The 27406-nt window shown below is 47.7% G+C and overlaps 1 protein-coding gene across 1 annotated transcript in view; it reads left to right on the forward strand.

Moving 5' to 3' along the window:
- The window catches only part of GALR2 (galanin receptor 2), a 127116-nt gene extending 100574 nt beyond the window's left edge, over window positions 1–26542 (forward strand). Inside the window, exon 2 of the mRNA XM_078650829.1 lies at window positions 25768–26542. Coding sequence (XP_078506955.1) covers window positions 25768–26542 — 775 coding nt within the window. The remainder of the gene's footprint in view (window positions 1–25767) is intronic.
- The last annotated feature ends 864 nt before the right edge of the window (window positions 26543–27406 follow it).

A 27406-nucleotide genomic window follows, 5' to 3' on the forward strand; every position in this document is an offset into this window, starting at 1 on the left:
AGCCATGTTATCCACCTACCATTGGATAACATGGCTAAGAACTGCTCTGGGCAGGCGTTAGCTTTTGGAGATAATCGCGCTTAGCGCGATTATTTCCAAAAGTTGGTAATAGGAGTTAGCGAGGTTAGCGACTGTTTCCAGTCGCTAACATCTTGGCACGCCCACTTTGCATGTCATTAGCGCTATATATCGCTGACATGCAAAGTGGGCCCCAGAAGCTCGCTATCTCCTACTTGCTGTCGCTAACTGGTGTTAGCGACAGCTAGGTAATAGGGTGATTAAATTATCGCCGCTTTAGCGGGAAAAATTCTCGCTAAAGCGGTGATAAGGCCCTTGGTAATATGCCCCCTTGTAACTTAAAATTTCTAAATAAAAGTTTGTCTGAGGTGCGATCTCGGGCAGATCACTTTTAATTTGTTACTACACACGCCTCCATTTGTTTCATGCTAATTGTGACAGCTCATGCAGTCCTCGTTCTTTTTTTGTATTTTTCAAGTTTTTGTTCTAAATTTCTAATGAAAGAGCTAACACTCGGTGTGATCTTCAGCATTACTTGTTGTCTCGACATATACATGTTTCCCTATGGAAGAAATAGCTTGGTGTTATTGGATCTGGCTTAGGGGAGTCTTCTTCACAGGGGCATCCAAGGGGCCCCTTCCGACCATGCATCGCATTGCAGTTCGGAGTTTGCACGAAGCGGCACCCTGTGACCGTCTCCCCTTCTCATACACACCGTGGCATTTGCATGGTACTGGGGATCACATTGGGAGCCAGTCTTGATGGCCAACCTCAATAGACCTTCACATGCAGATGCCTGGACTGGACCATGTTGATGGAAGTTTAATGAATTGATCAGACAGGTCTAGTTTACTCAGATAGCCCTGATTGATGTGAGTGGGTAGTCCGTCGGGTCGTAGATCCTTCAAATGTCAGTCACAGATCTGTGTTTACTCCCTTTAGTTGTGGCTCACCATGCCAGTTTGAACCCAGCTGCGTCTAAACTAGGGTGGCGTGGTGAGCATAAAAACGATAGATTAAATCCAGATCTGTGACTGAGAGTGAAAATTTGCATTATTCAGCTTTCCGTCCATCATCTTTTCTCGTCTCAAGTGTGGCTGCATTACAGCCTGCATGGAGAATATGCGCAGATGGAGATGTTCCCGTCTGAGAGCAGAGCTACTGCGTTCAGACCAATGTGATTGGTCAGGGAAGCCTGGGTGCTTACCAATCACAATGCTTCATTGCAGCATTGTGATTGGTCAGGGGAGCCTAGCATTGCTTTCTGGTTCACCCAAATCTGATGGAGGAGAGGCAGCGATAAGGTAAGTGTTTTTTTTTTTTTAAGTCAGTCACATTAAACCTGCCAAACTGAGATCTTTGTACAAAAACATGACCTCAATGCCAGCTTTGTGTGGAGAATGAGAGAGACTCTGATACCGAACCTGGGCTGTTCGTTCACAGTACCTCAGGGTGAAGGCATTATTCATACTGAAGCCGCCGTCCTGGAAGCGGCCATATTTAAAACATTTTAAAATGGACGGCAATGGGCCACGCATCACAGCAATGGCAATGAGGGTGCATCAAAACATGAGCAAAAGAGGAGATTACAGTAATTGACAGGCTCAGTTAGAGCACAAAATAATTCACATAAAAAATTTATCTAGCTTAGAAACCAAAACCAAACATGGCCATTTGATAACTCTAACATATTTAAGCATCTGAAGCCAGGTCATATGAGAGAATTCATCTCTAACGAGCTCTTTTTTTGGAGAGTTCACTTAATCATCCCCATTTCGTAGGACCCGTTTTAAATGCCATCCTGACATAAAAACATGAAAGGATTTACCTGGTCCAGCGCGAAGGAAAAGAGGAGACACCATGGCAACGAGCATGCGCAAAAGCAGGGCAATAATCTATTGAAGGCACCAAGGGGCTTATTCGGTGCTTGAAATGGAAAAATTGAAGTGCAGGTACTCGCCAACTAAATTATTATGGGAGATATGTACAAGGAAGTGGCGGAGAGAGGCGTTAGCCTTCCTGGCTTAACGCCTCTCTCCGCCACTTCTGAAACGCAAGGCTGCTCCATATTTACAAGAATGTGGTGCAGCCTTGCGTTTCCCCCTGTGATGGCGCTCAGTTTGAAAACTTAGCGCCAACGAAGGCACCCATGCACCATATTACAAGGGTGTCTGCGTGCAGAGGAGGATTGTTTATGTGTAGGAAGGTGTCCCTTCCTGCACATAATCCTAAAATGCCATTTTGTCACTGTCATGTGTGCTGCTTCGTGCAGCACACATGAAAGTTACAAAATAGCATTTTTTATAGGATTGTTTATGCACAGCAAGGGACACCTTCCTGTACATAACAAATCCATGGCATTTTACTTTTTCCATGTGTGCTGCACAAGGCAGCGCACATGGAAAAAGCAAAAATGAGGAGAAATAATGCTTTTCTCCTCGTTTCGCCAACTTAAGACCAGGTTTTAACTGGTCTTTATTTTCGAGCTGCCTCCTATGTACGCCACCCTTGTACATAGAGGGCAGTGTCAAAATCAATGGATGTTGCGGTGGAATAAGGCCCCTTTTCACGCCGGCGTGAAAGGGGGCCTTATTTACAAGGAAGCGTTAAGCCAGTGGCTTAATGCTGTCTTGTAAATAAGGTGAAGCCCATATCGCCACCACAGCGTCTGTAAAAGTGATGTTGTGGTGGCGATAGGGGCTTGTACATATGCCCCTAAGTCTCTCTTGAGAAGTGCCGGTACTCTCCCTCACAAAATAAACAAGCATTAGAAATGCAATCGGGCTCGGATTTATTTGAGTTTGAGCTAATGGCATTGTAAATGCCAATGTATTTTTGCCATGTGTTATGGAGTGTCTGCATGTGGTGTGTAGTGGAAGTATGTTTGTTGAATTGTAATTTTACCAATGGTGGCATGCTGTGCTTTATATGAATATGTTTAAAAGTAAAGTGTACCATACTGCGATTGCTTGGTGGAAAAGTGCACTGCCGGCTGGAGGTGTGTGTGCCTGGTGGAAGGGTGCACTGACGTCTGGTGGGTGTGTGCTTGGTAAAAGCGTGCACAGATGGATGATGGTTGTTGGTGTTTGTGCATGGTGAAAGCATTAATTGACGGCTGGGGGTGTGTTTTTGTGTGTGTTGTTTTCTGTGTGCTGGTGAGTGTGTGGTGGTGAGTCTGTGGGGGTGAGCCTGGGGAGTGAGTGTGGTGGTGAGTGTGTTGTGTTGAGTGGTGACAAGTGTGTGGTGTTGAGAGACTGAGGTGTGTGGTTTGTGTGTGCGTTATGTGTGTGTGGTGTATGTGTGTGTGGTGTTTTCTGCACACTCACACACTGCCCCGTAACATTCACACACTGCTCACCCGCACACTCCCAATGTCACCCTGCATAGTCACACACTGTTTACCCTGCACACTCATTCTGCACACTCACACAATGTGCACCCTGACACACTGTCTCCGCAGTCACTCTGCACTCACTGTCACTCTGCACTCACTGTCACTCTGCACTCACTGTCACTCTGCACTCACTGTCACTCTGCACTCACTGTCACTCTGCACTCACTGTCACTCTGCTGTCACTCTGCACTCTGCTGTCACTCTGCACTCTGCTGTCACTCTGCACTCTGCTGTCACTCTGCACTCTGCAGTCACTCTGCACTCTGCTGTCACTCTGCACTCTGCAGTCACTCTGCACTCTGCAGTCACTCTGCACTCTACAGTCACTCTGCACTCTGCAGTCACTCTGCACTCTACAGTCACTCTGCACTCTACAGTCACTCTGCACTCTACAGTCACTCTGCACTCTACAGTCACTCTGCACTCTACAGTCACTCTGCACTCACTGTCACTCTGCACTCACTGTCACTCTGCTGTCACTCTGCTGTCACTCTGCACTCACTGTCACTCTGCTGTCACTCTGCACCGCCACTCTGCACTCTGCACCGCCACTCTGCACTCTGCACCGCCACTCTGCACCGCCACTCTGCACCGCCACTCTGCACCGCCACTCTGCACCGCCACTCTGCACCGCCGCACCGCCACTCTGCACCGCCACTCTGCACCGCCGCACCGCCACTCTGCACCGCCACTCTGCACCGCCACTCTGCACCCCCACTCTGCACCCCCACTCTGCACCCCCACTCTGCACCCCCACTCTGCACCGCCACTCTGCACCGCCACTCTGCACTCTGCACCGCCACTCTGCACCGCCACTCTGCACCGCCACTCTGCACTCTGCACCGCCACTCTGCACTGCCACTCTGCACCGCCACTCTGCACCGCCACTCTGCACCGCCACTCTGCACCGCCACTCTGCACCGCCACTCTGCACCGCCGCACCGCCACTCCGGCCTGGGGGGGGTCCTCCTGGTATTCCGGGCCATAGCACCGTGTGAGGAGCCGGCAGGAGACGGAAACAGTGTCAGAGAGCCATAGCACCGTGTGACCGTGTGAGGAGCCGGCAGGAGACAGACTCAGTGTCACGAGAGCCACAGCGCCGTGTGAGGAGCAGGCAGGAAACGGTCACAGAATTACGAAAGCCACAGCACCGTGTGAGGAGCCGGCAGGAGACAGACTCAGTGTCAGGAGAGCCACAGCGCCGTGTGAGGAGCAGGCAGGAAACAAACACAGAATCACGAGAGTCACTGCACCGTGTGAGGAGCCAGTGAGAGACAGACACAGAGTCACAGCACCGTGTGAGGAACCGGCAGGAGACAGACCACAGAGTCAGGAGAGCCACAGCACCGTGTGAGGAGCAGGCAGGAGACAGACACAGTGTCACGAGAGCTACAGCACCGTGTGAGGAGCCAGTAGGAGGCAGACACAGAGTCACAGCACCGTGTGAGGAGCCAGTAGGAGACAGACAGTGTCACGAGAGCTACAGCACCGTGTGAGGAGCAGGCAGGAGACAGACACCGTGTCACGATAGCCACAGCACCGTGTGAAGAGCCGGCAGGAAACAGATACAGTGTCAGGAGAGCCACAGCACTGTGTGAGGAGCAGGCAGGAGCCAGACACAGAGTCACGAGAGCCACAGCACCGTGTGAGGAGGAGCCGACAGGAGACAGACACAGTGTCACAAGAGCCGGCACTCACACACCAGCTGCAGTTTCAGGCGTCCGATCATACTCCATACAGTCCACCACTATTATATTTATATATGTACAAAATTCTCTTTTCTAGATATTTCAACTTCACTATCGTCCACAAACAATGAACTACACAGTCACAACTAAATACATTGAATTAAGATGGTATTATATGCTGTGCACAGAAGCCGAAGGAAAAATCACAACGTCGGACAAATATTCTTTTAAACGAATCGAATCCCCACGCCGCTGTTGAGTGGCTCAGGACAGGGTTTCTCCAGAACGCGTTTGGTGCACTTCACGGGACGGATCTCTTACGAACTGTGTTCACCCGACCGTTTCCGCCATTCATGTCGCAGCCAAGTTCGTATTTCTTTTAATCTTTGCGAATGAAGAACAGCGAAGTGTCCATCTCCACGTATGGACTGTGACACCTCCAGACATATGTGTGTCTAGTGTATGAAACCCTTCTGTCGCCATCCAAGGAGTTAGTGAAAGTCTTGTTCTCGGCTCCAAACTCTTCCTCTGAAGTAATTGCCGGCGCTCCTCTCACGGCTACTTTCTGTTCTTAGAGAAAGGGTCCAAGTGTCCGCTAATGATGGCCGCAGCTCTTACAACTACTTTTCGTGTGTCCGTGGGCTGGAATGAGGTTTCTCGCGCACACAGCTCACGTGCCGCAGGACTGAGCAATAAAAAATGATGTCATATTTGACACTGTGTGATTCCGGCTTGGAGCCCGCTCGAGTGCCAGAGTCTCAGGAACACTTTTTCACATTCCCGAGTGCGCTTCGAGCGGGGGAAGCCGAGGAAATGGTGAAAAAAACAAAAGGCGCTTTATTCGAAATACACATAAACATCTTTATGAGGCGTCAACCTTGCAGTGCATTGTTGCGTACCTGTCAAAAATGTATTGTATTAAAAATATATATGTATGTTTAACTTTATTGCAACACATTCTTTTTAGCGCTCTGTACCGTGCTCTGTTGCTCCAAAGCGGTGTCAATAAATTGGTAATACATTTTCCGATCCCAAAAGGATGAAAGCGCAAGGATGTAGGCTTACGGCTAGAGCGGTCGCCCTCGAAGCTGGAGAACGGGGTTCGTGTCTCGGCAACGACGCTCAACATCCGTGATTCTGGACAAATCACTTAATCTCACCGTGCCTAACAAAACAAGGAAGCTGCGCGCTGAGCGCTGCAGAATTGTGAACGCGCCCGGCCATCTGGATTCACTAACGGAGGCACCCTGACAGCTCCTAATTATAATTTATGTACTTCTTTGCGCGAGCACGAACGAAATATGCCCAAAATGGCGGAACAAAACTACATTTACCCTATCACTTCAAGCCTATTAAAACGAAAACACAAGGAAGACGAATCACTGGCCAGATGACAGAAAACCCTAAGGAATGTGTGGAATTCCTCTCGCCAAGGCCCTAGGAGATACTTCTTTTTTTTCTTCATTAACATTAGGATCTCGAAACTCCTCCCCCACTTACAGTGGGGAGGAGTCCGAGCCCTAAAAAGTGCCGGTACTCGGTACCGGGCAGTACCGGCCCATTTAAAGCACTGGTAAGCCCCTTGGGACATCTGTGTGTCACTTTTTATGTGGGGGGAAAGTGACACACCAGCTTGTAAATAAGCCCCTAAGTTTCTGCGCTACAAAATGGTGACTCTGCACCGAGCCGACTGCCTGCTTTATTTGCCCGAGAGTTGTCCAAAGTTCATAGATATAACTCATATTTTTCCAACTTAATGCATAAACTTCAAACAGAAGTAGTCTGAAACAATAAACAGAGTTTATCTTTCTCTTTTTCTATCATGTTTTCATGCATTAACTCTGAGTAATCCCGATTTAAATGTTTGAAAATTAGACACCACGAACTCAAAAAAAAAATGATCGACTTCGCATTGAGTTATCATGATATGGCCCCTGAAATCCTTCGGGGGGCATGGAAAACTGGAAGAATCTACAAAACAAACCAATATTGAATTTGGTTTCACTCCACAGCAGCAGAAGCCTCACAGTCATTCAACATGAAACTAAGTACAGGTAAGCAATGAAATCATTCTGCTGTTGCCCAGTGAAATCAATGAAAACACCTGGGCCATAATATATAATGGGCGTAATAACGTGGTATGCAGCATAAGCAGGAGCACTGGGTGCAAACAGGGACAGTGTGCCCAATCACGATCAATTAGCTTCCGCCAGTGCGGGCGAGAACTCGCAGCTGACCTGGGGGAACAGCATTCAGTGAAATACCAAATGCATGCTTGCAGTGTTTCACAGTGCAGGCAACAGCTACTGACACTTTATAGAGGGAACCCCTTTTTACTCCTCCAGAAGGCTGCCCTTATGGGGTGCACTGGATGTGCACCACTTCTTTTTGTTGCACTGGCAGTGTGCTTCTTAAGGGCCTGCTTGCCTCTGCACCCACGTCCGTAATAGGGTGCGGCCACGAAGGCAAAGTGATTCCTTCATTTGCAAGGGGCCACGCCGCCATGCAGGAGAGGGAACGCCTTTTCACGATAGCACTAGTGCTACAAATGCACCACCACTATCAGTATTACTCGAGGCCACACGAGTGTCTGCATCCCCTTCTGTAATATCACTGTGCCTTGGGGGCGCACAAAGCACGTGCATGCGCCCGTTGTTCCTCGAGCAATGCATTAAATGGCCCCTGGCACTCTCAACAGTAGCAGCAACCGATTTGTCTCTGATGCAAACAAAACAATAAAGGAAACAGTCAATTCGCTTGAAAGGATCATGCCCTCATAATCAAGTGTACAATTAAAAGATATTCTAGGACACTGATCTGGCTTGATGAGTATGTGTCTAAAAACTCCACAGGTCCCGTTACAAGGGATATGAAACTCTTGCTGTTTTTAGCAAGATATAAACTGCATCACTTAACAGCAGAAAATAAGGTTGTTCAGCAAAGATGGTAAAGTTTGCTGACAGACAGAATGGATATCGTTGCAGTGAAAAGTGGCTAATAAAGCTGTTTTTCATTGTCTCACTTTTCCTGCCCAAGTGCTATCAAAGGGAAGGGGCATGGGGAGGATTTGAAAAACAGAAGAAAAGAAATAAAAAAGCAGCTGGGGAAGTATGGGTTAAGCAAAGAACAAGCTGGGTGTTGTGGATATGAAGGAGGAAGCAGCAAGTAAGGGATTGAGCAAACACATGCACTCTTATGGAGTGCTGAAAGAAAGGGAAAACAATGTACCATGATTGTAAGTAGTGGAAAGATACTTCATCCAATCAAAAAGATTATAATAAAACCACTATGCACAGGGGGTGGCAAACACAAGAGGAAGGTATGCCATTGAATAAGAAGCAAGCAAATGAGATTGACCAGAAAGCCATAAAATGGTAAGCAATGGGCTGGCCCAAAGCCCACTGTAAATTTGGTATTTTCAATAAAATGTCATTGACAACAGTCTGCTAACAGCTGTCTCTCAGTGATTCAGCAACTGTAGTCCCTATTTCTTACATATTTGCAAAAGCAGAACAGTCAGTAATATCGTTGCGAAACTTTTGTCTGATAAAATGACTCTTTCCTGGCCTTCAAAGTGATCCCTACCCTTTTTGGGCATTTTCAAGGTAGCTGAAGTCTTCAGCCACACTAAACTTGGGCTCTGAGGGGTGGATGCATGTGTGTTAGGGGAGCGTACTGTGGAAGTCCTAGTGTCCTCCCACATCTAACAATAAAGTCAGTTTTAGGCAGTCCCTAAACCCCCAATAAACTCAGGGACAGACGGCTGGTTGGACACAGCAGAACTTTCAGCAACCAGATAGCAAACAAACACAGATTGTTTTAGCATTCTTTTTCCTCCTTCGAAGTGCGCTGCAAATGTCATATGAAAAACTCTAGCAGGTCTTGACACGCCAGAAAAATCGGACACTGTGGTGTCAATAAGAAACCCACTGTGATAGAGGCCAGTCTGGCTGAAGAGACAATAGAAGGGTGCAGGCCTGGGTGTTAGCTACATCTGCTTGTGACAGGGTAGGCCTCTATGAAGTTAATTTAGTCCTTGGGACCAGTCCTTGGGCCCAGCCCAAAGGCCGTCCTGTGAGGGACACAACAACCTCCCCACACCCATGGTCTTTAGTCTCTGTCCTGGGAGCAAGTTCACATCTCATTGACACCCACTGAAATGCTGAAATCACTAGCTGGCAGAAAGGAGAGAACAAAATGAAGATTTACCTTCCAGGAGTTGCGTGCAGGAGAAAGGTGACTTTAAAAAAGCCATCTTTAAAAAATATGTATTACTAATCCGAAGTGAATTGGAATTAAAATACATATATCAAAAAGTCCAAAAGTTACATTTGCAGCTATTTCTTAGGCAGAGATAATATTTATTAAACTTAATATTGTATCCCTATGCTTTCCTATGGAACAGGCAATCCTGTTACGTTAAAAATATCTCTGAGGTGCTGGTCACTGTAAGGACATGTTTAACAATATTTTTTACATGTCTTACTTTTTAAATGCTTTGCACACTGTTTTAATGGGCAGAAAGGCTTTCTTAGGGAAAATGTATACATATTTAAAAGGAGGGTTTTAGGTCTGTCAAAAGGGGTTACTTTTACAGCTTGAATTTGCAGTTTAAAATTGCACAGTCAGGCGTCTGGTGGCAGGCCTGCTGCCATATTTGAATTGCCTCTTTAGTGGGTGGCACAGTGAGTGCTGCAGCCCACTGATGACATTTAACTTACCAGCCCTGAGTACCCTTCGAGCACCAAATTTTAGGGACTTGTAGGTAAGTTAAATATGGCAATTAGGGGCATGCCAATGTTACCATGTTGAAGCCAGCAAAAATAGGGTTCAGTAAAAAGGCAAACAAATCAGGGTGATCTTGCATGAAGGGCACTTTCCAACAAGGTAGTTTTAGTGTTTTTGTGCACTTTGCTCCAACATCTTACACCTCTATCTCACATAGGGACCCCCTGTTCTCTTTGACCCATACTTAAAGTGTTCTTTTCTTTATGGGCGTTTGTAGCCCACACCACTGCTCAGTGATGTGGGGAGGAACCCTATTATGAAACATGTCACCTAAGAGTGGCTGAGGGTTTCCCTACTGAACAGAAGGATTTGTTAAGAAGACAGAGATGCGAACATTGGAACAATCCATCCATTGGGTTTTGTCATCATAACTACAAACCTTGGGGCATATTACCAAGGGCCTTATCGCCGCTTTAGCGGGAATTTTTCCCGCTAAAGCGGCGATAATTTTATCGCGCTATTACCTAGCTAGTAGGAGATAGCGATCATCTTGGGGCCCACTTTGCATGTCAGCGATATTTATCGATAATGACATGCAAAGGGGGCGTGCCAAGATGTTACCGACTGGAAACAGTCGCTAACATCGCTATCTCCTATTACCTACTTTTGGAAATAATCGCGCTAAGCGCGATTATCTCCAACAGCTAACCCCTGCCCAGAGCAGTTCTTAGTCATGTTATCCAATGGTAGGTGGATAACATGGCTAAGAGCATTAGCTCGGTAATGCATGAATATCGCTGATTTCTCTGCGATATTCATGCATTTCGGCTGATTTTTACCGCTTTTGAGATAAACCTTGATAATATCAAGGTATCTCAGCGGTAAAAATCATCGGAGCGCGGCGATATAATTTCAGCCGCTAACCATGCATAGCGATAATTATCGCTATTGCTTGGTAATATGCCCCCTTGTGTATTTTATGTGGATGAAACTGCCATCAACCACTAAGAATTACCCTCTACTGGGTGCAAAATGTGCTTTCGCAATAAAGGCCTTCTCCTGAGTGGAATGACCATTTCTCAGGCGCCTTGGCATACATTAGCCTTCTCCAGGGTGGGATAACCATATTCTGGGCAGAAAGCCATCTTGTGGGTAGAATGCAGCTTTCCGGGCGAAATGAACTTCACTTGGATGCATGGAAGGTTTCTCTAGTGAGTGGCAAGACGCTCTCCTGGGTGGAATATCTGCTAAAATCCCTTGGATGGAATGCCTTTGGTCTCGTTAGGATGGTTCTCTCCCAGGCATAATTGCCATCTACTATACAGAATAGACTGTATCCAATAATAATATATGAATATAATTATAGATGGGTAACTGTAAATAGCAGGGGTGTTTTTCACTGAGGGGGTTTGAGTTATATCAAATAGACAAGAGCAAATACATCTATAATTTTATATTACATGTGCCCATCCCCGTCAAATCATCTGTCTGTGCCTCCAACCTATACTTGGAGGCAGAGAAATAAAAACTGACCTTCCATCATTAACCCCACCACCCTCCGCATATACCCTTCATCTCTGCCCCCACAACAAAAAATACATTCCTGGCCTCCAGCTCTTAACTCTTCAGGATCCAGTAAAAATAATTCTCCCTCAAAAAATCGGACCTCCTGTCACTGTCACTAATATTAAACTACTGAAAGCCCTTAGGAAAGTTCCCCATTCCTACCAATCTCATCTTCCAAGACAGTTGTCCATGCACAAATCATGTTAAGACGGGACTCCTGGAACTCCCTTAATTTAGGTCTTCCAGACTATGTGATGCAAAACGAGGCTGCAAGTGGTCCAAAAAGAAGCTGCACTGCTCATCCTTAACCTTCCACTGAGTCATTCGGTATCCAGCCATCAAATAGATCTACTCTGACTTCAGGTACTTAAACTCATAATCTTCAAGTCTCTCTTCCTAGTCTTTGAGGTCATGCCAAACAGAGGTCCATCCTATATACAATCTCCTTTAGGCACCCTGCACCCTTCCAGCTGTAATAATGGTGTGTATTGCACATTTCTCTAGAGCCAGGTTTGGAGGGTGGTATTTTGCCTTTCTGCCTGCTTCCACTAGAATTCTCTTCCACTCACACTCCATAGCATCGGTACCAAAGATGTTTATAGTAAGAAGCTCAAAACCTGGCTCATAAATCCCACCTAAGCCTCCTGCTTCCTCATCGCTTCCTTCCTTTCTGCCTTTGCCCATTATCAGTGATAGGATGCCTTTTTTCAGGCGCTGCCACACTTTTTCATTCATTCGTTCCTACGACACACCTGCACCATCCTGTGCATATAATCCTCTCAACACTACCAACTTGCCCAAACTGGAAATTAAAAATCCCTGCCCTCCTGCCACCCAACCCCACCACCAACCTTCATAGGCTCTGGAACTAGGGTGCAGGGGTGGCGGAGCAGCCCCAGAAATAAACATGCAGGAAGGAGCAATAAAGATGCCTTTAGGTTTTGTGTTTATCTTGTCACATTTGTCACCCAAATGTCAGGCTATGTCTTCTTACAAATTGCTGCTTATTTGGAAACTGGTGTGTACTTTTACTTCTCCGACAGCAAAGTGGGAGGATGTTGTCAAAGTGAGCTAGGTGACAATTCTGCTGGTGTACTATTGAGAGCGCATTTCCACACAGCCATCCCAGTGTGCGATAGACAGATCAGAACCCAAAGACTCGTCAGGATATTCAACAAGCATTTACAATGCAATGGTCTCGGCATCATTAAAGGTAGAGCTATTGGCATTGCTCATGACATTTCTTTTTTTTCTTTAAATCATAAATAAATGGCATTGTCATTTACATTGCCAATACACAGCACTCTGCACTCAACAGCACACACCACTCTGCACCTGCACTCACTGCTCTGCACACTCACTCTGCACTCACTACTCTGCACTCACTACTCTGCATTCTGCACTCACTACTCTGCACTCACTACTCTGCACTCACTACTCTGCATTCTGCACTCACTACTCTGCACTCACTACTCTGCACTCACTACTCTGCACTCACTACTCTGCACTCACTACCCTGCACTCACTACTCTGCACTCACTACACGTCCCCATTTTACCTCTGAGTGGTGACCATCCTCACCAATTATGTCGTGCGCCCGTCCTCTTCTCTGCCTCTCCTCATTTTACCATATTCATTCATTCACCATTCATCCACAACCTTCTTCTCAACCATGTGTCAACAACTGCCATTGTCAGCATTTATCCGCAACAACCTACTATTAACCACTGACAGATATTCAGCTGCGAGCTGCGAGAGCTGCGGGCGGAGGGAGGGGGGAGCGGGACAGAGGAGAGCTGCGGGCGGAGGGAGAGGGGGAGCCGGACGGAGGAGAGCAGCGGGCAGAGGGAGGGGGGGAGCGGGACAGAGGAGAGCTGCGGGCGGAGGGAGAGGGGGAGCGGGACGGAGGAGAGCTGCGGGCGGAGGGAGGGGGGGAGCGGGACGGAGGAGAGCTGCGGGCGGAGGGAGGGGGGGACGAGCAGAGCAGCTCTGGAAACCACCACCGTCTTTCTCCGAGGCAAAGCAGAAATGCCTCGGAGAAAGCATGGTAATTTTCGCATTCGGGGGCATGTGTTTTGTTGTTCTGAGTGACGGGTGACGTCACTGGCGAAAGAGCAGCAAAATGTACGCCCCCAAATCCGAAAAAGACGGAGCCTATTCGGAGGGACAGCTCTCTCCTCCAATGGCTGGCCTCCGTTTAGGAAGCCAGCCAATGGGAGAGAGGCAAAAACAGAGGCGGGACAAATAGTCCACACTAAGAAACATTAAATCTCGGTACTTCCGGTTCTGCCTTCGGCAGACCGGATATTACCTCGACCTAAAAACAGTGGATACCAACAATACAAGACATTCCTATAAAACACAACTGTACTCATAGACTACAATTTCCAACCACCTAGATTCCCAAATCTCTTCCCAAATTTTTGTGATTGATCATTTAGTCTGTAAATCAGCTTTGCATGTGCAGCTACACCATCATTTCCAACCTTCAGTCCTCAAAAGCAGGAGGGATTGAGAATTTCCATTTGCTTAAGACATAAATGTTTGCAACTTCTCGCAACCTTTATGTTTGATTAAACCTTGAATATCAGACCTGTCATGTAGAGGGCGTGGCTTGCAGGGACAAGATGACGGACGTCCCTTAACGCTGTTATGCCACCCATCCCCGTTATCCGTTTTTTTCCTCTTCCCAATAACGGCATTCACGCACAAATGATGCCCTGCCGTCCTACTTAAGTACCCCCACGTGCATACTTGTTGCATGCTGGACTGGGTTGTCTTTACCGTTGCCACTGTGGTCTGGAGGCCTGCTGCCGGTGGTGTGACAGAGTGGAGGGCTGTGCCTCGCGGCTGGAGGTAGCTGGGCTGCGAACCCACTGACACCCAACACAGTTGGTGGTTGTGGGGCAGCAAGGACTGAAACAGCAGCAAGGTCCCTAGGATGCTGCTGCTGGGACATCCTACCTGCTGCTGCTGTGGACCGGGGGCCTGCAGCAAGTGGTGCAGAGGAACAAGGGAGCGCAAATTGTGGCCGGAGGCTCTGGGCCCACTGACCTTCTGACTCCTGACGTCACTTCCGACTGACTACCAGCAGGGACCGGTACAACTGTAGGGTCGTTGGAGTGCCGGCTGTGCGGCGGCCCATCTGCTGCTACGGTGATCTGGAGGCCTGCTGTGAACGACGTGGAAGGGCGGAGAGGCCGCGCATCGCAGCTGGAGGCGTCTGGCTTACGGACCTGCTTACGGACTGATGCTGCAGGCGGCTGATGGGCAGTATGGATCAAAACAGCTGTGGGGCCTCTAAGGTGCCGGCTGCGAGGTGCCTCCCAGACGTGTGGTAATTACAACTGCAGCATTACATTGAAGGAGATTCGCAGCTAATGGCTGGAATCTGAGTGTCCCGGAGAACAACGCAGTGAGTCAGCACCCACCCCGCCTGATCCTTGAAAAAGTGTGTGCTTTTGGGCTTTGGCTGTGCTTTGTCTTGTTGCCCTCATCGCACAGGGTGTAAAGTCATGGGGCCCGCCTGATAAACTGTTGGTGCCCGAAGTGCAGTTAATGCCACCCTGTGACAGAGGGGTTAGCTCTCCACACAATCCCTGGACACTGGGGACCTGGATTTCTCCCTCCGGACATTGAGAGGGCTTCTTTCCTCAGGCTTGCCAGCACACTCCCCTAATACTGAATGCTGCTCGATATGTTATTTCCCATCTGAGATTACAGCAACTCTGTTGGGGTTACATGCAACGCGTTGCGCCACAATGCGCTGGTACGAGATCATAAGTGGATCTACAAACTGTTACATGCCAGCCCCAACCTACCTGTTGCTTGTAACCGGGCGGAGCGGGACGGAGGAGAGCTGCGGGCGGAGGGAGGGGGGGAGCGGGACAGAGGAGAGCTGCGGGCGGAGGGAGGGGGGAGCGGGACAGAGGAGAGCTGCGGGCGGAGGGAGGGGGGAGCGGGACGGAGGAGAGCTGCGGGCGGAGGGAGGGGGGGAGCGGGACAGAGGAGAGTTGCGGGCGGAGGAAGGGGGGAGCGGGACGGAGGAGAGCTGCGGGCGGAGGGAGGGGGGGAAGCGGGACGGAGGAGAGCTGAGGGCGGAGGGAGGGGGGAAGAGCAGAGCAGCTCTGGAAACCACCACAGTCTTTCTCCGAGGCAAAGCAGAAATGCCTTGGAGAAAGCATGGTAATTTTCGCATTCGGGGGCGTGCGTTTTGTTGTTCTGAGTGACGGGTGACGTCACTGGCGAAAGAACAGCAAAATGTACGCCCCCAAATCCGAAAAAGACGGAGCCTATTCGGAGGGACAGCTCTCTCCTCCAATGGCTGGCCTCCGTTTAGGAAGCCAGCCAATGGGAGAGAGGCAAAAACAGAGGCGGGACATATAGTCCACACTAAGAAACATTAAATCTCGGTACTTCCGGTTCTGCCTTCGGCAGACCGGATATTACCTCGACCTAAAAAGCGCTAAGATGCCATACTAATGGCAGATTACTGCTCTCTATACAAACATACCTGTCACCCATATTTGAGAGTGTGAGTTCATTACATTCAATAGAGAATAAAGGTTTCTGAAAGGTGAACCATTGAAATCTATGGCGGCGTTTTGTTTGTCAGGAGGGTGAATAAGAATGAAAAGAGGAAAAATCCCCTCACTCAAATGAGCGGAAGTTGGCAGGTATTTACAAATGCCAAACAGTAACAACAACAGTAGGGCCTAGAGAAGAAAAACATACGCCATAGGAGCAGGAAACAACCTGCCCTCCATATGAGGGGACAGCAATGCTCAGGCTCCTACAAGTCACTCTTGCCGGTAGCGGCTAGTGGCCCTTTCATGAGTGAAACGTGCTTCCCTGCCCAAGAGGCAAAGATCTTCTAATGCATGGGAGCCTGCAATTCCTGCATAAAATCCTGTCTCTAATTTCCTTATTAAAGTCAAGTTGTGATGTCTTTCGTCAGCTGAAATAATAAAATGACGTAACTGCTCAACTTTAATAAGTTATAACAGCTGAGTAGCGACATAATAATTCCTGCTGCCTGAACGGGCCGCCAAGATGAAAGGCAGGTCACAGACATAATAACATCTGCAGCTCGAATAATGAAGTGAAAAACTGTTTTCTTTGTTCTTCTGATCTGTTTTTTTCTAAAACAAACAGATCAGCAAAAAGGAGATACTTATGGCAGCATGTTTCATTTTTACACTCTACAGGTCATTACAAATAAATAGAATCTCTTTGCATGTTTCAAGGCATTCGGAGTGACAGTATGTTAATCCGAATTATGTTAAACTAAACTAAACTAATATCTTTTTGCAACAAATTATTAAATGCTTTTTGGTTTGTTTAATTTTGCACCACTGATTGCGCTTTTTTTCTTTATTACTGCAACCATGCTATTGCTTTCATGTGCATTTTAAAGAAAACAAGGTCTGTGGGAAGGGGGAGGGTGTCAGCAAGCATTTTAATTAATAAAATACCTTCTGTCATGTGTTGAACGGATATTGTAAGTCACATTGGAGATCCATGGCCGCATAAAGCAACTCGGCTTTTGCCTTATTCCTCTAGGGGGTCAGTATCCTTTTAATGTACAACAGGGTGTACTTTATTCCATATACAATAGCCGCGGGGCTCTCGTGCCCGTGCAGACTGCTGCAGCAGCGCACAGCCTGTCATTGTCCCCGGCAGACCACACTCACCTCTCGATGACATCTTCTGGTAATTGGCTGTGTAATCGCCACCAGGCTCGAGAGACTCCAGATTAATTACTTTGGATCGGATCTGAGCTCTGAAGAAATATGAAGGGCGGGAGGGGGAGGCGAGTGGACAGTCTGACTTTTCCTGCTAGAAAAGCTTCCTGTGCTTAAAAGGCAAGAATACGAGCAGTATTACCCAGCAGAGATTAGGGTGGTAAAAAAACACACATCTGCATAACTAAATCCCAGGATTTGGCTAGACATCACTCGCGTTTCCCTTTAGAAGTGCAGACTGTCCAGGGAAGGCCCGTGGGGACATTTGAAGCACTCCCACTCCAACCCTCAGACCCCATGCGCTGCCTATTGGCTACGGTCTCACTATAGATATGTCACAACATACACACATAGATGGAAGGAGGAAGGTTGGAAAACCGCCACATAAGTGCTACCACATCCATTCAAGATTAGTGCCATTATCGGCAACACACACCACCCACACAACAACAGAGCATGCATGATGAATAAATAAATACACAACACAAATTTGTTTGGGAAAATATTGCTGCAGGTTTATTCCATACAAAAGTATGCAATATGGTGGGTTATCCATGGGCAGGCAGCTCTAACCAACCTATGCTGCCCTGACTGCCTGATGAGCCAATCACTGTGGAGAACCCACTCAGTGCTAGGCTTTATGGGGTGATCCTCCTTCCGGATCACGTGACACATTGGTCCCTTATTACTCACCCCCCTTTCAGGGCGGAGCGTAGCAAGGCAAGCCCCCGGTTGTTCAGGCCCACAACAGGCCGAAGGGCTAACGGGGCGCCAACGCGGTTTTGCAGGAACCTGCCATGAGGCTACAGGGATTTGGCTCTGGCACCCCTATTGTGCTCCTGCAGAGGTACCCTTCTGTACCCATCTGCTTCCAGATCGCCCTGTAGGTCCCACCATAGCTCTGGAGGTGGCCCCGTGGTCGCCAGAGCCCCCCACCAAAACAGCTCATTTCTCACCTACAACCTGCTTTCTAGGGCGTCCTGCGTGTCCAGTGGAACGTGTCCATGGCCACCTGTGACAAATACATCCTATGTTTGTCAACTTAACCGTAGGCATGAGCCTGGATGGCCCGTGCCTGCAGAAGCCCAAAAAACCCTTAGAACCGTGAACATGCGCTTCGCGTTGTTTATCCTGCTCCTGGAATGTTAAACTGTCTCACAAGACCTGTAGGAATGCGGGGCCTCTGATGAGAGGTCTAACCTTAACCACAGCTATGTTACTGTTGTACACAGAAAGTCCTTGAGCCAGGTGTATAAACAGGATAGGTTTATTTAAGTTAAGTTCCAGATTAAGTTCTTCAAGATAAGATAGATGGAAATGTAAAACCCCACCAGGAGCGACCTCCCTGTCGCTCAGCCTGCCTGCCATAAACTGCCACTCCAGACACAGGCCAGGCACCAAACATTCCATGATGTCACCAAGCATTCTACCACTCACACTAGCTGAGCAACAGGGAATCCCCAGCCAGGGAAAGGAGAGACATAAATCAATTATAACAGTTACCCTCCAGCTGATGTGGGCTCCAACCTTCTGCTGCCTGTGATTGCGGCCCTTTTAGCTCTGTACGTGCCTTAACACCTGTGTCCCCAATTTGTGGGCCCACAGCCCACTTGTTGGGTGACTGCACTCGTACCCAGCCTGTCTACTTTGGCTAACAGGGCCAAGCGTTTTATGCCTAACTGGGGCACCTGTAACCTGCCCATGGACCAGAGTGCACATGCTCTGTTGAGGGTGAACCAGCATATGCTTAGACCTTGCTTGCTAAATCATGGCGAACAGGGATGTCCATAACTAGGACTATGTGATAATGCTGAAGTGTGTGCTTATGTACTTGCCATGTACCCTTATCCCTTATGGGAAATCCACATGTCCTGTTCCCCCTGCGGTGAAACCCCTTGGGCCTTCCATATGTGTGCTGCCTGATGGTTAACAGTGTGAACCGTCATGAGTACGGAAGGGGTTAAATCTGGACTGAGTTTGAGGAAGCAGTAACTTGAAGCAATCCTTATTAAATTCCTTTCAGTAAAGAAAAGGCTAGCGGTCATTACAGATTACTGGCATTAAGTGCATTCAGACAGAACATGTGCAGAGAAGCCGCTACACGGCAACTGGCAGGGAATCAGTGAATATATATATATAGAAACATCGAAGAAGGCAATCGCCGAAACTCGTCTGTTGTGCGTCCTGAGTTCCTAAGAAATAAAAGCTGTATTGGAACTCCCCCCATGAGTGCTGTCATCTGTGTGGAACGGTACGATTACCCGATAGCAGTGTGGAGCGGACATATATATATATAGATATATATGTATTACCCATTGGCGGCTGTATTTCCATAGAAAATTGCTCTTTTGGTTGGCACAGTTTGAAACTTTCCAAAATGTCCTCCCTATAAAGTTTTGTGGTGATTGGTCAAGCAGGGCCGAGAAAAGGGAGGATCCCAAAATGCAAAATCCCCGTGCAATTTCTCTAGACATTTTTGAACTTCAGCCAAAACAATGGAACTGAAGTACACCAAATTCAATAGGGAGCTAGATCTTGGTCCAGAAAGCATGCTTTTTGCGATTTTGTGTAAATCCATTCAGTAGTTTTTGAGAAATTAAGGCTCAGAAATATTTGCATATCTGTAAAGTTGGGTTTGTGTTCTCTTGCAAAAGTCCCAAGAGCACATCTTAAAAGAAATAGACAGTTCTGATGGGTAAAGGGGCTTTTTTCGCCTTTGGACACCTCGTTCCTGTGAGAGTAACGGTCCTGCTGGAGGCAGAGTTCTGATTGGCTGGCCGCAACATGAAAATAAATGTTGCAGCAGCTAGGACTGTACTGAAATTGTTTTACAAAATAATATTAGGGGCAGGGTGGAGATAGCCTGCCCACTAGCCCTTGTGGCAGAGTCCCACTGGGGCGGCTAAAAAAATTGCAGTGATCCTGCAGCACTGAATTGTGCCAAATAAAAACATCAAAATGGCAGGGACATTTATTTTAATTAAAATGAACATCTGGATGGGTCAGGGCCCAGGTGCTCAAAATATATTTCATTATTTGGGGAGTGCATGAGGCCCCCCCAAGCCGATTTCGTCCCCGGGGACACCATCACCTACGGTTTGCCAAATTTTGCCGAGGGGGAGCGCACCCCCTCTCCCTGAGCTTTGCAAGACCCCAGGGACCCAATCCCCAGGGCCAGCTCCAATTATGTGTCCCGGGCAGCCCACTCCCAGAACACAGTTTCTCTTACCGCAATAGCGTGGGCAAGGGAAAAAATGGGCACGCCTACCCAGCTGGAGTTGCTACCCCCGCAGCCCCCAACAAAAAAGAAGCATCTTGATGTCCCACATGGGCACCAGGATACTCGAAATATAAAAAATTAAAAAAAGAAACAATAATAAAAGAGCGGTCGGACTACTAGCAAAGAGTACCCCATAATGTCCTATGGCATTTTAACATAATATATTTTTATGCTTGTGGTGCCCCCTAGAAAAAGAAGGAGCACCACCACCAAATATATATTTAATGTTGCAGCAGCACCCAAGCGACATTACAAAAACAACAGTGAGCCTCCTGGATCATTAAATCCATGAGCCCAGAAGAGCTTACCATATTTTATAAATCACTCCTAGCTGGAGCTCTATGCTCTTCACCTGGAGTGCAGAGCCCTCTTATGGTCAGTCTGGTGCAAAACACATTTTCCCCGTGCAATTTCCATAGGGATTTTAGACTACTGCTAGATGGAATTTCACCAAATTTGGCAGAAAGCTAGCTCTGGGTCCAGAAAGAGACCGTTTGTAATTGGTTATAAATCCGTTCAGTAGTTTTGGAGTTATTAAATAAAAAAGATTTATAGATATCTAGGGACGCTGAGGGTTTGCGGATCTGACAGATTTCATGCTGAGATCTGATTGGCTGCCAACACTTCAACCTGGAAGTGTTGGCAGCCTTCTTGGAACTCAGGATTGAGCCTGAATCCCAAAGAATCGCAGTAAAAAACAAAAGGGGGCAAGGTAGGAATAGCCTGACTCCCTAGGGCTGGTGGGGGCGTCCCACAGGGATCCCGCCGAGGGTCAATGTTTTTATTTATTTTTGCTGCGATTTGGTGGAGGACCCACACAACCACACACACGATGACTCATAGACCAATGAAACCACTCACACATCCACACAGCTACTCACATACCCACTCACAGACCCATTGAGCAACTAAAAAACACCCACTCACACACCCATACAGCCACTCACACATCCATACAGCTACTCACACACCCACTCACAGACCCACACAACCACTTACACACACTCAAAGATCCACACAACCAATCACACACATAACTATGACTCTAACTGCTGACTTTCTATGCATTTGTGTGTGTAAAATCTGAACCTAACTACAATGCCCCCTGTAATCTTTGTTTTTTTGTATTTCTGTTCCCTAACTATTATGCACCTGTAGCCTTTGGTTTTTTCAGTGAATTTCTACAGTTTTTTAATGGTACTTTTAATGGTATTTCCTAACTATATCGTCCCTGTAACCTTTGTTTTTTTCAGTGAATTTCTAAGTTTTTTTTCTAACGTCAAGTAATATTTAATTACCATACATTAATCCAGCTGCACACGGTGGGGAGATAGCTGCCGGCCCCAGCCTGTGGCCAGGCCCTGCAGCTAACCCCCTGCATGCAGCCAACCCCGCACTGTGCATGGCCCTGTGGCCAGCCCTCAAAGGCAGTCATCCCATGGGCCCCCTCTTTGGGTCACCTTTGGCACTGAGGACCCCATCCCCCGGGTTCCAGTGCATTTTTTTAAGGGAGGGTTTGGGGGGCACAGGTCACCCCTCCTTGAGCTGTCTTTAGCCCAGTGGAACTCCACAGGCCTTGCAACATATTTTAGGGGTAGGCGGACACAAGGCTCCCCTCTCCAGGCCATTTTTTTGGCCCTGGAGACCCCATGCCTCAGCACTATATTTAATGGGGAGGGGGCACACAGCCCTCTTCCACGGACCAATTTTGGACCCGGGACCCCCATTTTGGGGGGGAGTGGAGCACGTGTTCCCCTCCTTGGGCATATTTTGGCCCCAGGGACCCCCATGCCCCGGAGCCCAGCGCATTTTTTATAGGGGAGGGGGGTGTAAATGGACCCCCACCCCAGACTGTTTTTGGCCCCAGGGCTCTCATCTCCTGGAGCTCACCACTATATTTATGGGGGAGAGGGGAACGCAGCAGAATCTTTAATTCCAAGATGGCTGCCACCACTTCTTGGTTGAAGTGGTGGCAGCCAATCAAATCTCACACAAGGAAATGATGGACGGAGTGCTGAAACTTTTCAGATATTCACCCCCAGTCACAGATCTGGATTGAATCTATCTTCGTTCTTTAGCTCACTTCACCACCCCAGGTCAGACCCAGCCATATGCAAATCAGTCTTGGCTGTTCCTCATGAGACCAGTCCAGCCTGAACTGCCAAGACAGGTCTTCCCTGAACTGGAAAGAAGCATCCTGGGTCCAGTTTCGTAGTAACACCCCTCATCAGCCAGGCTAGCTTCAATTCAGTGTCAAAGTGAGCAAGGGGCCCACATCTGGGCATATCCTGCTAACTTAGGGTGAACAAAGCAAACACAAGGAGATGATTGACAAAGTGCTGAAACATTTCAGACACTCATCCCTGGCCCGAACTACCAAGCCAGGTCTTCCCTGGACCGGAAACAAGCATCCTGAGACCGATTTCGGGGTAACACCCCTCATCAGCCAGGCTAGCTTGAATCCAGTGGCAAACTGAGCAAGGGACCCACATCTGGGCATACCCTGTCAACCTAGAGTGAACAAAACAAACACAAGGAGATGTTCTTTTTGCATTTGTCGCCCTAAGTGTGAAGGGTAGGCCCAGACGTGGGTCCCGTGCTGGCTACGCCACCAGATTCAAGCTGGCCTGGCTGATGAGGGGTGTTATCCCAAAACCGGTCCCAGGATGCTAAATTCTGGTGAAGGGAAGACCAAGCCTGGCAGTTTGGGCTGGACTGTTCCCATGGGGAACAGGGTAAACACTGATTTGCATATGGCTGGGTCTAAACTGAAATGGCGTGGCGTACAAAAAAACGACGGACTTTGCCCAGATCTGTGGCTAGGGGTGAATGTTTGATTAATTCAGCATTCCGTCCCTCATCTGTTCTTTTAGCCAATCATATCTCAGTATGATAATCAACAAACAGCAGTGGTGGTTTTAATGGTAGCACATAACTTTTTGTGTATAATGGGGATCTATATACAATATTGGTGCCCCTCGAGGTTAAGAACATACACCCCACTACCTCAGGTATCAACCCACAGTGGTTCAGCTGAACCCAGTGTACATGTCATATATATAAATAAACCTCGGCACTTTGACACATTCAATAATTCATTCGTGGAAAGTTATCCTTTTCTACGATACTCAATTTAAACAAGAAGCAATGAATAGTTTGCTGTTCAATTTAATGCATGTAGTATACACAAATTTAGAAATTTTCTCAATACATTTAGTTCAGAAGCAATATTTGCAATGACATGGTATTACAAGGATGGAGGGCATATACAGTAAACCTCCTGTTGAACGGTGCATCAGCAGCCAACACGTGTTTCGTTACAAAGTAACTTTTTCAAGGCTTAAAAGTAATCCATAAAGTTTGCTCGAAATTCATAGACATCCATGGTCTTCTTATAGTATCGTAGAATAGGATAACTTTCCACAAATTAAATATTGAATAAGTCAGAGTGCCGAGGTTTATTTCTATATATAACATATCCCAGTATGAGATCTGTCGGATCCGCGGACCATCCACGCCCCTAGATATACATATTTCTTTTCTTAATTACTTAAAAACTACTGAACAGATTTACACCAAATTACAAAAAGAGATTTTTCTGGATGAAGATCTAGCTTTCTGCCACATTTGGTGTAATTCTGTTCAGTAGTTCGGCTGTGGTCTTGTTTTAAAGCCCTAAGGGGAAATTGTATGGGGAAAATGCTTTTTGGGATGCCCTCTCTTTTTAGGAATTCCCAGTTGCCTCTCAAAGCATAGAGAGTTGGCTAAAAAGAGATAATGGAAGTGATCCAATATAACCTGCAGATCTCTTTGACAGCAGAAGTGACAAACCACAGTGTGGAATCTTGTATCTTTTTTTCCTCTTATCCTATTCCTCTTGCCCTGCTTTTACCACTGACCCTTATATATTGTATGGTCCTTGGCAGGGATAATGACAGATGGAAAAAAACACTGATTCCGTTGGATGTATCATGCAAGATTGGTACCAACCTGACAGCTTCTAGCTGCTGCGTTGCATTACGGCTGTCAGCAACAGGCACTATCTGAAACCCCAACCACAGGCTGTCCCCACTCGAAAAATATACCCCCACACAATGCACTGCCCTTGGTGCACATAATGGCCCTAAATTCTGTAAGGCAAAGGTCTTGCAGCCCTGATGTGGGGTTTAACCTCACACAAGATTTGAAATCAGATTAATTGCTCCTCCACTAAGAAATGGCCATGTACCACCACCATCAGAATTGAGAAAGAGCCCTCCATTTCCAGTCCTTTCTGTGTCCTCCGCATAATCCTTCTACCCACTCAGAACACTCATACTTTCGTTTTCTGGAAGATGTAGTAGGCCATGGGACTAATACAAGTGGGTCTTTAGTCCGCATCATTCATGGTCACAACTGTAGATAAACACTGTCCCATTCAATTTAGCAGGTGCATGGCTGTGTTCACCTAATGGCAGCACAGACATTTTATTGTTCATCATGCGTTACTGCCTCCACTGGCTACCATGGAGGAGTCAGGCTTGTGATCTGAATTAAAAGCATTCTAATGCCAAGAAACAGCCATGTACCATTATTCTGAGAAACAAGAAAGCATCTGTCCAAAATTATTTGACACAAAAAAAGAAAGCATCTGTCAGTCAATCGCATTTCAAGTACAAGAATTATCATTATAAGAGCCGGTGACAATATGATGTTTTGGTGTTATCCCTCCTCTGGCAACAGGGCCATATTTGAGTCCTTTAATTTTAATATGTTGCCCATTTATTGCGCCACATCCAATAGCAGCGCAATCACGTATAAAAAAAGAGAAGAAGGTAGCTATATAGAGAAGCTGCAGTAGGCACATAAGACACTGAATTCCACAACTCTAATCCTAACAAGATAAAGGTGTAGGAGTATTGTGATGTCTCTGTAGATGATCCCCAGGGATAACAGGATGCTGATGAAGGTGTAGGTCACCACAAGTTGCTAAACAGGGCCTTTGTCTAGGTACTGAGTGGAGAAGGGAGGTCCTAATGTGCTGTATTTAAAGTCCTGAGATGCTGAGTGGGCTGTCACTGGGTGCTGAGCCAGGTGGTCCATAACTGTTGATTGAAAGGACATCGAGCGGCTGAGTGTGAGGCTTCAGATGCAAAGGCTTGATTAAATGAAAACAGAACGTCTTGAATTGTTGAGTATTGGGGTTTAGATCTCCAAGTACCACGCAGGATGAACTGAAGCTGCTGAGCATGACTTTAAGATGCTTTGTGGGGGGAGTGGGTTAAGGTGTATAGCTTGGGATGAGTGGGGTGAGGTGCACCCTGCATGCTCACTATTTATGAGTTTCTTTTGTCTCATCCCATGCACCAGGTACCTGGCAATCCGCTACCCTCTACGTTCCCGGGAGCTCCGGACACCCAAGAATGCCGTGACAGCCATTGGCCTCATCTGGTGCCTCTCCCTGGTCCTCTCAGGCCCCTACCTCAGCTACTACCAGGAGTACCGATCTGACAATGTTACTCTTTGCCACCCTGACTGGCTCGGCCCACAGCGCAAAGCCATGGACCTGTGCACTTTCGCCTTCAGCTATGTCATCCCCGTTCTTGTCCTTGGTGTCACCTACGCAAGGACCCTCCGCTACCTCTGGAAGTCAGTGGACCCGATCGAGGATATGTCAGAGTCCAAGAAGGCCAAGCGCAAGGTGACACGCATGATCATCATAGTGGCTGTGCTCTTCTGCCTCTGCTGGCTGCCCCACCATCTGGTCATTCTCTGCTTCTGGTTTGGCTACTTTCCACTCAATCACTTCACTTATGCCGTCCGCATCCTCTCTCACCTGGTGTCCTATGCCAACTCCTGTGTCAACCCCATCGTCTATGCCCTGGTCTCCAAGCACTTCCGCAAAGGCTTCCGCAAGATCTTTCACTGCCTGCTCCGTAAGAAAGTGGCCAACAAGGTGCATGTGGTCCAGGCCACCAACACAGGCGTCAGCACAGTAGATGCCGGCTCCACTGAGGTCAGCGAAGGTGGCCATGCTCGCTTGTCAAGCTGCTGCCAAATGCCTGGCCAGGACTGGGAGGGGCCTGAAAGGCTGTGGCTCCGCCAGGCTGCCCCCAACTCCTTCATGACTTTCAATGTAACATAAATTGCTCTTTTACGACAGTGGATCTGGAGTGAGGGTGGTTTGGGCATGATCTGATTCGACAGTGGATCTGAAGTGACACAGTTCGAGACTGGTTCTCCTGTGACCTGTTTGGATTGGTCCTTCTTTGAGCGCCTCAAGGGCAGTTCAAGGATGCCTTAGTTCTTTGCTAAATCTAGAATGACCCAGCTGAAGACAGTTCTGATGACTATCGATGGGGTGGACAGGCCAAAGGACAAATATTTATTTTCGTTGTGCAGGAGCACAGCCATTGGTGGTGGACTGTGACTGCAAAACCTGGAGCAGGGGCATTTCATTTCAAGGTTAGACTGTCCTTGCCAGACACATCATGGGAACAGCATCACCTGTGGACCAATCACCACGACCCAGTGTGTTTTCAACTCCATCTCTGGAGAGAAGTGGGAACGTAGCGTGTTGCTTGCAGAAGATGGGGCCAGGGTTAACTGCAATGAGGGCAGAGACTAAATAATGGCCATGGTCTTTCCAGTGCCAGAGGGAGGCCTTTGTAACCATGTAAGACTAGTCTGACTGCATCCCACACGCATTAACCAGCGCCCTCTCCTCACCCAAAACCATCTCAGATGGGGGAGTTGGTGGAGAGAGAACAGAAAGAGTGTGAGTTAGGGAGAGGGAAACAGGGTGGACAGGGGGAAAATATAAAGGGGAAAAGAAGGGGACTACATGCGAGAAAAGAGAGACTAGTGGGTGTAGGAAAAGGGGAAAGGAGTGAGATGGCGGCCCGTAAAGATGTCGAGAGTGGGATTGAGCATGAGGGAGAAGTGTGAGGAAGTAAAGGGATAAGGAAGAGCAGTACGGGAGACCAAAAATGAGAGTATGCTGAAAGGA

Source organism: Lissotriton helveticus, chromosome 7 (genome assembly GCF_964261635.1).
Source record: "Lissotriton helveticus chromosome 7, aLisHel1.1, whole genome shotgun sequence".
NCBI lineage: Eukaryota > Metazoa > Chordata > Amphibia > Caudata > Salamandridae > Lissotriton > Lissotriton helveticus.